Genomic DNA, 12,390 nt, shown 5'->3' with positions numbered 1-12,390 from the left:
TGTAGTTGTATGTCTTGATACATGGTTTACGGAGAAAAACTAGGTAACCGTTTGGGAACTCGGTTCTGTGAAATGGAACCGTAACTCGGTTGATATATCTCTAAAAGAAGCCTGAAGAGTAACGTAAATACTTACCAGCGCTGGAAATGTACGGGACAGAAGAGTGATAGCCGATCCCATTAGGTTTATGTTCATGTCTCCCATCAAGAGATATATTGGATAGAAAGTTGAGAGCAACCAATTTATGACGGCTCTTTTTGCTCCTCATACAGAAGAATGTATAAGTTGTTTATTTAACTTAAAGGTCCCAAAAGTAAAAGAATCATTATGTCCCCACAAAACACGGAGTAGAATTATTGGTGAGATAAAAATCCTGCAATCGCCAACCATCGAGAAACAAACCGATTTATTGTATTGTTATTTCGAGACCAAATACTTCTGAACTGAAGAGACCACTATGTGCTAGGCGACAGCTCAAGATAAACAAACCAGAAAATTCTGGGAAATAATAACAGAATGAACATCGATAAAAGTGATCGAAATTGAATAACCATTTAAAATATTAAGCCAATGGAAAAATAAAGAAGCAAATACTATTTCAGATAGTCTGGAAAAATTAATAACTGTATTTCTTTACGACGAATCATCGCACGTTAAACCAGGAGCTACTATGAAGGTTAATTTGGATTTAAAAGATCAGTTGTATCAAAATGCTGGTGACTAAACTGATCACTTTTAACTATATTTACCTTTAGTAAAACGTATGAATGAGTGTTGTGAGTTGTTTGGCGTCAGTATTTCTGAATTACTAACAACAGGATTCTAATACGAAACGGGATCCATGAGAACTGGATGGACCAGACAACTAATACACAATGATTGAAAAATAATCCATGGTACAACGAAAGGGAGAAGATAAACCTTGTAAAGATGTATCATTCAATGCCCAACTGTATCCAACTACATCGAATATATGATTATTAACTACAATTATCAAACTGGGCAAGTCACTTTGTACAATATTTAGTGAATTTTTGAACACAATAGTGTTATAACTTGTGGCCGAGTGGATGCCTTGTTAACGTATGACGTGATAAGACCGCCAATGAGAGTACAGCGAATTATCGACTGGAACAGTGACACATGGAAACCGTACGAACAGTCTGGAGTACGTATCGGTCCTGCTTCTGCCTAGCCCAGCCAGTTAAGTCCATAATAGCTTCTGCGGCATGAATCATTATATTTCAAACATACTGAGTTTATATACCAATCAGACCACATCGTACCATAAAATAAAAACTAACATATGTACAAGATTTAGCCAAATATGGATGTGAATAGGGGAGCTAGTAAATAGTAGACAGGGCATAACTCAGGAATAGTAAATCATATAACGATAGTTTATGGTTCAAAATAAAGCTTATAATAAGGGGGACACGAATATGAATAGTTATTTAGCGACTGTACCATAAAAAAGCAGTGTTGGTTCATAAATAGATCCCAAAGTTACCATTTATTACCCATATCGGGGCATAACAAATAGAAATGCCTTGAAACCAATTAACTAACTTTAAACCAAATAAATCGATACAAATGAAAACCCATTGGCAGTTAGTCAAAGCAGTTTATCTTAAATTAATATGAACTTCAAAATTGGTTTCTTCCTAAATTCAATATTGAAGGATTCACCATCCCAAACAGACAAATAAAATATGACAGCAAAAACATATTTTGCTTGTAGCATTTTGTTACCAGCTCAACAAGACAATATCAACAACGGATAAAATAAATACACTAAATCCTATTTTGGGTGATGATAAGTAGTGGAGTCTAGTTAGCCATTAATGTTTTCTGGCACCTTACATTAAGTGTGAACAAAGGAGCAAACCAAATGAGAAGCGTGGCTAAAAAAAGGTCGAGCGGGAATAAATAATAAAAAGCATGAGATAACAAACCCCATATTCAGTGAAAGACAAAGAGAAAATACAACTGCTTTGTTGCAACTGATTTCGACAAAGATCACTTGATGTTAATAAACACACACATATTTAAGATGACTCGCAAGTGAAACTATATTGGTGAAACTAGCTCCAGACCATCAAGCTCGAATTTCAACTTATCGACACCAGTCGTCTCACTGGACCTGATCACAAAAACTTTATTCAGGTCAAATAGTAACAGTTATGACTTTATGGGCTGAATTAGTCTTATTTTAGTCAAACTAAACCATTTCCTAGAACAGTAAAAGTAGAAGCTACAGCTAGACCAGGATGCATGACAAGATGGTGCTGATTAAATCTGGTTATCCTAAAAAGCAAAGCATAAAAGCTAGGTACTCACAATTCAGAGTTTATTTCGATACAGTGAAATCCAGCTCGATAAATGGTTCAAATGGTTGTGGACGGAAAAGAAGAAGCTTTCGCTTAACGGGCTTCCGTGTCTAGTAGCGGTGGATCACCAATACCTCGATAGAACTTTCTAGGAATTGTTTGAAAATATTGGCATGAAAAATGCTGGCACGAAGTTTGTAACTGTCAAAACACTATCATTTAACAGTACTTTCTTCAGTTACATTGTCAAAGGATATCAACTTCCTGTATTAGGCTGAACCAACAGAAAAAAAGTTATCACGCATTTTGACAGAGGATTGTAATAAACGGCTTTATCTCCCCTAATAGACATGTTTAACGGCATACATCGCACTTTGATTGAATAAAGCATGTGGAAAGCCTTGGACAAATTTTTAGCCCATGAGGATGTTGTCTGGTTATGAAATGATTTATGAAGAGTAATGATCAAAAGAGTTTTAACATGAAATGAGAACTTAATAGTATGGATTGGTAGGTTTTCACTAAGGATTGACGTCAGTTACGACGCAAGAATGAATTTCTCGTCAAAATTTGGTCGACTTATACACATATATCTCTTCTGCCAAAACATATATGGAATGATTAGATTTGGGAGATAAATAGTACGTTATGACAAGCGCATAGGAAGCACTTACGTTAGGGTGGAATTAAACCCAACTCCCGCCCGTAATTTTGGCAATCAGTTGCAGAACGTACTATTAGCGTTTACTTGGAAGCAACAGCGATCTGAAACAACAACACAACTGTTACACAGTTATCCGTTGAAGAATGCGCCAGGCAAAATACTGTATATCAGAATCACTTTCATGTACAATCGATCACATCAGAGACTCATGACAATGTCACATATAAAGTGGTTTGTCGTGTAAATAATTCTAGATATGGGTTGGTGACTATAGGAGAAATATACCGTGGTCCACGTTGTCTTGCTGATGACTTTATCTTCAGTCATATCGGTTCTTGGATATACTCAGCCATATATGGCCGAATGTCGTCTTGTCCTTGAAGGCTTCAACGCCCTGTATATCAACTGTATAGAGCTTACAACTTCTGGTAAATGTTTCGGTAGCAACCTCCTATCTATTATTATTTGATGTGCACTTGTGCAGTGTATCGCAAAACCGACATATATTGACTTGGAACATGAATCGTCATTCCTGAACCTTGTCTATGACGATGTCATTGACATTCAGGACATTCCATCACCAGCAGGTGGTTATCAAATCTCCTCTTACAAAACGCGTCTGCTGCGCTCGTCCCAATATCTGGCGACCAGAAACCGTGCTGTCCCAGCAAACTGATCGGTCGGTGCAGATGAGTCGATCGAAGACAAATGGAATAGGTTTAAAGGCATATTCGAGTCCGTAACATCACTGTACATTCCATGGTCAACATGTAGGCTGTCACATTCCCCTCCATGGATTGACAAGAAAACCTGAAAGCTGCTGAAGCGTAGAAAGCATTTCTAAGACTTGTAGACAGGCCACGAATCATTTAAGTGTAAATGCCGAAAGATCCTCAATATATGCAAAAAGACCATAGCTGGACACCGAACCACTTATGTAAGACAGTTGGCAAATGATAGTCACGCTTGCCTGAAACGACTGTTTTCGTACATTAAACGGATAGCAAAGCATAGTGGTGGTTTCTCTTTGTAGCGGTAAATAAATCCTCAAAATCAATAGCTCTGTAAGTGTTCGTTATTAGTTTTAATCGACTCACTTAGCTGAAGGCGCTCTATCATGCATCCGCACCAAATTACAAGTTGTATCGGCGTGTTCAACGTCTCCTGCGATCACTAGCCAGTTTAGATCAGTCGCTTCTCGATATATTAATAATCTATCAAATATATCTTCCAATCTCCTCACTTCTTACTTTTGATTTCACAGAGTGGGCGCGATTCGATTGTAGAAGGTGTTACTGGTAACGTGTAGTCAAACTACAATACCTGTGGTATATTCATCCTCATCGCTGTTGCACGAAAATTCACACATGCTTGTTGAATCAGATCTAGCTGGAGCTGAGACCTTATCAAACTATTTCGGAAAAGTATATTCCACGGGTACTGTTAACGATATATATCATAACCACACCACTGTGATACCAGCTATAGCACCTGGACATCTGACTGAGGAAACTGTTCTTCAACCGACCACGTACCTCAAACTTATTAGGACACCCTACCCTGATGGGTTGCATCCACGACTGTTGTTATCTCTTGCAGACATTACCTTAAGGCCACTCACGATGCTCTTCAACACGCGTCGTCTCCCCACACTCCCTAGGGAATGATAAGATGCTATAGTTCGTCTTATATTTAAAGATGGTTAGAGACAGATCTTATCTGATTACCAACCTGTCAGTCAAACCAGCATAGTAGTTAAGTTACTTCAGAAGATAATTCGGGTAAATGTATTAAGCCACATAGATCCGCATGATTTACTAATTCCAGAGCAAAACGGGTTTCGAAACAACTATTCATGCTTGACCAACTTAGTGCGGAAGAGGATTAGACAGCAGTCCTAGATAACAATGTGTCTGTCGATGTGATATTCATAGACTTTAGCAAAGGCTTGGACAAGATTTCACGCTTAGGTCGTATGCAGAATTTCTCGAGCTTCAGAATAACAGGTGCTGTACACGAACAGTTGAAAAACTTATTGTGTGACCGAAGACAAAGAGTGGGAGTGAATGGGAAACTATCTGGATGGATGCTGGTCAAAAGTGCCTTACTTAAGGCACCACCTTCACTGGAAAACAAACTGTAAGGATTAACACAGATCCATCAACCTTATTACTGAAAACTGAAGATCTTTGTTTGAATTCCTATCAGTTTTCTATCACGACTTGATTTAGAGTCAGATGCAAACATTTCTCATCTGCATGTAGTCAGATCGTTGTTAAATGAGTCCTCTAAGTGATGATTGTCGTTCGTTTAAAGCATCATCATTATTTGTTTTCATCCCTATCGGTTCCACTGTACATATCATTAAAATTACCTCATACTGTCGACCATGAAGGTCTTATGGGTCAATCAGAAAGCCATGTTTAGCAATGAAAACTACAAAATAACAGTGGAATAACAGCTTTGATGTGAATGATGGCTATAGTATCCTGCACTATCGGCCTTGACCAAACCTATCAAGATTAGAACAGAGCCTTAAGAATTTTTCCGTAATCGAAAGTACAATAGGAAATGACTTGTATATTGTTATGACTAAAGTGAAAACTACCAATATCTAGTTCATAAGATGCTTGAAAATGATATTTTCTCCCATGCAAGCAAGCCGAAAATACGATACGGCCCCTCAGCTAAGTCACTAGAAATACCTGCTACTGTTGCAAATCGCTACTACAACTCCAGACTCAACAATTTAACCATAACTTTTCAATTTTGTAGACAAAAAAAGCGTGTGCGATATCCCTATATTATACATAATATCAGTTTGCGATTAATACCCTACACCTGATTAGTCATCCTAATACACATCTCTTGTTAGCTATTTATGCCTAAATCTGACCGTTTGAATCATACCCGATGTTAATTAGTTGCTTAAATCCTGATTTCCAACAATAGTCTGACCCTTTTTATATAAATCCAACCTTTATTCCTCGATAATAACAAATAGGTTAAATTATTTTTAATATGAAATATTCCTTTCCCTGAAAAATGGATTATTATCATGTCTTGAAATTTACCGAAAAGTTGTAGTGTCATTTGGTCCTGACCATATAATCCTCAAAGCTGAACACGAGATAACCGGGAAAATAGGTATTCAATTTTTAACGAGGAGAAAGACCCAACGATTGGGAAGGCGGGAGGAATGAAGTCGATGAATCCAAAGTCATCGAATTGCATAGCTCGTCTTCGAAGGCGTGATCGTCCTCGTGCAGCCTATACCTTTTATTCATACTAAAAATATTGTCCTATCTTCAGCCTAGATGTGTTTTCCATCAAACATTGGTGTTTGTTACGATACGATCAGTCGGTGTCGATAATGATGTGACTTTCACGAAAGATCTTATCGATTAGGCAGTTAAATCATGACAAATCTATAATTTTAAGATAAGATCTATTATTAGAGCAATAATAATAACGAAATAGACCATAATTCTACAAGTTCACCCGATTAACACAGAATCAAATTGTTCAAAATGTGAGTATAAATTTAGCTAACTGACGAAGTATTTCGCTTTTAAATACCCTATGTTATTAGTTGAACCTTTATGAAGAAATGAATCACAAACTAAATGCTATTAAGGAATTGTGAGTTTGAAAAGTGGGTCCTGGGATGTCAAGAAGGTTTTCCAACGAAATATAATATATCGAAAGTACTTAGAGTAGACGCAGTCTCACAATAGGTCCTAAACGTTCTGGGAGGTAACTGATCTAAAATCTAGATAACGCACACTTAAAGTCTTAAAAAGTAGCTATGCATTGATAGTTATCATCTACTGTAATTATTTCACGTTTTTTCCTCATCGGTCGACCATTTGGAAGAGAAAAACTACTATTTATGGCAATAGCCTACCACAGAAATTTTCTGAGACTTGTTTAATAGAAGCTACAGTGCATAAGATGCTTGACGTTAGCTGGACATTGGAATTTTGTCAGTATTCGTACTGTAAACTGGGTTGATCTGACGGCCTGTATGTGCATCCGCAATTACTGGCTAAGAACATTATCCTGTTACGTCATTTCGTATGGCTAGTTCACAATTTCAGCGAACAACACCAAAAACGAAGTAGAAAACTCACTGACAACTAAGACGTTGCCTGAAAGAAGATCCAAATTAGATGACTTCATGGGAAACATGAAAGTGAGTTGAACATGACACTCAGCGAAAAAAATTGCAAGATAACTGAATAATTACCGAATATAACCGTTAAAACGTCTGCCCTATACGACTTCTGGCTTTCTCAGAGTCTAAACCTCATGCCATGCCTCGTGACACTTTATTAAGCATTGTAGGGTAACTTCGGTTACTGAAGTTTGTTCATAAAGTAATATAAGATTACGAGTTCTAGATTTTACGTTGTTTACTTTATTTTTCATCTTTGATACCTAAAAAATCACCTATTGACCCATTATCAGCTTTTAACTTCTGTAGTGACAAAGTATTTTCTAGCAGTACCAGTTAATGGACAGATATGTCTTCGCTGTTTTCATACCACCGACGAGGAAATGTTCTCGTCTTATTGGATGATGTTTTTCTATCTTCAAACAACATCCATTCGAAGCTCCTAAGACTATAGGAGTATACAGCAATCCGAAGAAAAGAAATGGATAGTAGAGTACAATAAATTTCTTAGACTCAATCAAAGTAGTTTTATGAACTTCTTATATCTGACATCACAACTGTGAACCGCCGTTATTTAAAAACTGAAGTAGAAACGGCAGTGTATGTTCTAGTGAGCTTGAAATTAATTTAAATTCGCAAAGTCAATCGTATACTGAAGAAGGTGGGTTCAAAATGGAACAAGAACTAACGATATAAAGAAGCTAGAAATATGAACGATATTTTGTCACAGTAAGTTCATTCACGGTGTTTAAAAGCCAAATTCAGTGTAATTTTACCATTCGACCATGTATTGAAAGTGTTCACAGAAGCTGCATTCTGATGAACCATCCTTGATTGACCAATATCAAATCGATCCTTAAGATCTCACATGGTCGTCGGCACGCTACATCTTTAAGACTTAGCGGATTTCTAATCTTTTCTGCAAAGAAGGCAGTTGGGTGTGCGAAGTACCACGTATTTGACCTTCATCTGGAAAATTTATTCAAACCCATGACTTTGAGAGATCATGGTATGAAAACAACGTCTACATCTACTGCTCAAAAATCTGTTCAGTAACCGACATCTTCGCGATGAACTTCTGTAAAACAACTGGTTACCCCCGAGCTTGCCTCTTTTAACGGTACGGATTCAGATCTTCGAAAATAACCAATAGACGGCAATCGAATTACTAACTCTAGTCAGTTTAGTAGCTGTTTGTTGTTTTTGGCATCTTGTGATCTGAATGAGTGTTTTGTCTCCGATCAGTGAGGTCTCAGAAACCAGCACCCTTCACTTCACAAGACTGGTGGTCGGTTGGATTCAGAGTCAAGAAAACGTACAATACTTGGGTACAGAAGAACCAAAGGGGCATGATAGACAGATCGAATAATATTATAAACAATTGATTTGCCACTTCAACAATGAGGATATGAAGTGCTGTAGAAATGATAGGTTCATGAAGATAAAAAGCGAGGTAAAGATAAGCCAAGGTTGTGTGATAGTAATAACAGTAGATAAGTTGCGAGAAATGTATCAGGAACAACTGGCCGAAGAGGGAGATGGTTTCCGATGTGCAGGTACGATATTGTTGAACGTCTTCTCGAAGCTATTCAGTGAGAAATCTGTGACTGCCTCGGCTCTGAGAGAATTCCATATGGGGAACTCACCATGAGGGAAGGTGGTCTTCAGTGTGGAACTTATCGCGAGTTCTTTCACCGAGCGGGGTGTTGAGTTTTGGGTATGATGTTCGCGTTGAGGTGACTTAGTATACTTTGTGTGTCCAAGGTCGTTTTCGGTTTATCTATGATCCTTCTACAGCCCAGAGGGAATAATCCCAAGTATCTGTCTCTATCTTCGCAAGATTTATCTCTCAGTTCTTTGACAAGTGTTTTACTAGTCTCTGAATTTTTAAAGAGATTTACATCTTTCTTGAAGAGATGTATATTGTCAACCGTGATGTGGCTACTCGAAACTCTACCGACTGACCGACTCCAGATATCCCAGTACAACCGCAATACTGTTCCCCAATCCCCAATATATCACAAAGCAAACCATTAGATGGAAATTGTTTATGGGGTTAGAGGAATGATAATAATTTACAGGCAGTGTATATTTATATAGTTAGGACGACCAATATCAGACGACTTGTGAAAGATCTGAAAACGTGAGAACATACCATTTTCACGTTCAAAGATAGAATTAGACTTAACAGAATAATTTTTGGGATATTTTTATGAATATCCTAACACCTACATTTCGAAAAAGTTAATAGCATTTCAACGAAGGGTTTTGTCTGAAATTCCTTTGGTTGTCATCGTTTGCGATCCGACCACATTCGAGGTAACAATCCGGGACCTGGAGAATGTAGTACTTGAGTAGATGACTCAGTTGTCTCTGTTAGTGGTATTGGTGGAAGGTGAAAATTATCCAGCAGCAAGTCGAGTGGGACGCGTTTAGTAATTTCACACTTCTCCTTAGCTTCCATTGGCCTTAATTGATTGTGGTGCCTGGTCCAGATATCTCGAATCACTGTGACATCATACATGACTTTCCTATGCTTCTTTGTGACTTCACCCTCTATACATCTATCACATCTATCACATTTGAGCCAACTTCGTAAGGTATTCGAGTATTCTGCATCTGAGGGTTTTGTTACGCCAATCATTTGGGTGCGAACTGTTCATAGCTTTCGTCCCCTAAGCACCTCAGCAAGGACTTTGAAGTTTGTTAATAAGAAATGTGTAGTCGTCCGGTACACAACTAGAAATTGTTCTATGATATCGTATATGGGTTCCTCCCCTCGTACTTTAAGTATGACTCAATTAAATGTATGAACGAACCTTTCAGCTTGTCCATTAGATTGCGGGTAATATGGCAGAGAAAGAATATGGTTGATCGAATTTTGCGGGTGAAATTCTCCGAATTGGCTGGATGTGAACCGCGAACCGTTGTCTGTTACTATTGTTTCTGGAAGACTTTGTCGATTGAGAATCTGATTAAGGTGTTTGGTGGTTCGAGTTGTAGAGGGTGGTGCAATCGGCAATATCTCCGGTCATTTGGAGAAGTAGTCAATCAGGATCATCTAGGGGTCCGGCGAAATCAATGTGCACTCGTGACCAGGGTTTTTCTGACTTTAGTCAGGGTTAAGGTGACAACTTAGAGGGATTTTTGCAGATGTTTGACAATTCGAACATCTTTCAAAGAGGTCGGCTATCCGCTTTTCCATGTTCGGCCAATATGCATATTTCCGAGCGATGGATTTCATACGGTTTATCCCCAGGTGTCCGGAGTGAAGTTGGCAAAGGACCACGTGACGTCGGGTTGCTGGAATTACTACGCTGTCATCAAACATCAGACAATGGTCAAAAACAAAGAGGGAACTGTAACGATCAGCTAGATGTTGCATAACAACACTGCTTCTTAACTGACCACCGGCTCTGAACGTAACTGATCGCTTCTTGGATACTCGGGTCGTCTCTGCTAGCTTTCCGAACATCTTCAATGGTAACAGGCATTGCTCAAACGGCATTCGCTAACAGTGTAGCACCAGAATCCTCTTTCGTTAAAGTTGATGAGTTTGTCCTCATCAGTGGTAGAATGGTTACTGACAAGTCTGGATAGTGCATCCGTTTGATCAAAGTCTTCGGAATGTCGATACTGCATGCCGAAGTTGTACCCCAGAAACGCCGTCTAAAGTTGAAGACGATCAGCAGAATAGGTGGAAATGCTTTCCATTGATCCAAAGATTGATAACAACGGCTTATGATCTGTGACCAAAGTGAAAGGGCGCCCATAAATGAGTTTGTGGAATCGCCGGATAGGAAGATTAGGGCTAACGCTTCCTTCTCAATCTGGCCGTAGCGTTTCTCAGCATGTGTTAATGTTCTCGAAGCATGCAACACCGCCTTCCCTGAAAGACATTCCAGAGTACGGCGCCCAGTCCATATGTTAAAGCGTCAACAGCAACCACATTGGGTAGTTTCGGATTGCAGTGGGTTGGCAGTAGTTTGGGACTAAGCATGGTTTTAAGTTTCGAAAGAGCCGACTCACATTACGTGGATCAATTCTAAATAGCATTCTTTTCTAGCAGATGATTTCATGGGTATCGTACGTCATGCAGTGATGGAAGAAATACTGAATAGTAGCTAACCATTCCGAAAAATGATCACAGTGCGGATATATCAATGGGAGCAAGCATCTTTTGAATTGCATGAGTATTTTGAGGACCAGAATGTCATCCGAAAGCATCAAAGATAAACCTCAGGTATTTAACAGAACGTAAGAAGAATCGGCATTTCTTCGGACGGAGGCGAAAACCATTGTCCTGGAGGCGTTTTAGAACCGAGTGTGTCCTGGTATGCAATTCATCAGCAGTTGGGCTGACAATGAGAACATCGTCAATGTATTTAGCAACACCAGGAACACCTGCCAGGATAGTATCCGTAATCTTCTGGAAGATCGCTGGAGCAGTTTTGACGCCAAAGTGTGACCGGGTTTACTGAAAAATTCCTCGGTGAGTGCTGATTGTCAACAACTCTGTCGATTCGAGAGCGACAGGAATTTGAAGGCAAGCATCCGCCAGTTCCAGCTTATCAAAGTAGGTACCACCATTTGAAACGGTAAATAAGACCGGATAGTGATGCTGTTGTGGTACCGCGTTGAGTCCTGTACAGAAGTCCACACAGATGCGCATGGAACCGTTGGATTTTTTAACAACCAAATTTGATGCAGTTTAAGATGAATAAGAAACAGATACAAGAACACCATCAGTTTCCAAATGTTGAAGTTCAACGTCAATCAAAGGTAGAAATGCGTACGGGGCTGGACATTTTGGACGAAAAACTGGAGTAGCTTCTGGCTTCAGTCTCAAAACAGCTACCGTGGCCAGGCTGAAAGAGTTCAGCGAATCGTTTTTGGAGGTCTGCTGCATGCTGTTGTGTGGTGGCAGCAGTGTGTACCTAATTGCAGATAGTGCTGATGGAAAGATCGACGAGACCAAGTTCTTTGAGCCAATATAAACTCAGAAGGTTAAGAGCAGATTTGGTGATGTAGCACGTTCCAGTGAAGGTTTTACCTCTGAACGAAATGCAGCAACCGAGTTCACCATGAAGGCGGAGATGATCACCACAGGTGCTGACGGCTGTCTGCGAGGATAGTTTGATGGGCGGTTGGCCAAAGGTTTGCTTAGTCTTTATCGACAGAATAGTGATATCTGATCCAGCATCCAACTGCAACCGAAC

At 39.2% G+C, this 12,390-nt stretch overlaps 1 protein-coding gene across 1 annotated transcript in view; it reads right to left on the bottom strand.

Moving 5' to 3' along the window:
- The window catches only part of Smp_134360 (hypothetical protein), a 31,484-nt gene extending 28,353 nt beyond the window's left edge, over nt 1–3,131 (bottom strand). Inside the window, exons 1-2 of the mRNA XM_018788460.1 lie at nt 3,005–3,131; nt 136–498 (exon numbers count right to left, since the gene is read on the bottom strand). Of these exons, the coding sequence (XP_018654000.1) occupies nt 136–268 (133 nt within the window). The 5' untranslated portion in view covers nt 269–498; nt 3,005–3,131. The remainder of the gene's footprint in view (nt 1–135; nt 499–3,004) is intronic.
- Nucleotides 3,132–12,390: the final 9,259 nt, after the last annotated feature.

Source organism: Schistosoma mansoni, chromosome W, assembly GCF_000237925.1.
Source record: "Schistosoma mansoni strain Puerto Rico chromosome W, complete genome".
Taxonomy (NCBI): Eukaryota; Metazoa; Platyhelminthes; class Trematoda; order Strigeidida; family Schistosomatidae; genus Schistosoma; species Schistosoma mansoni.
Note: the sequence above shows the minus strand (reverse complement) of the source record. Positions and strands in the feature narration are given on the sequence as shown.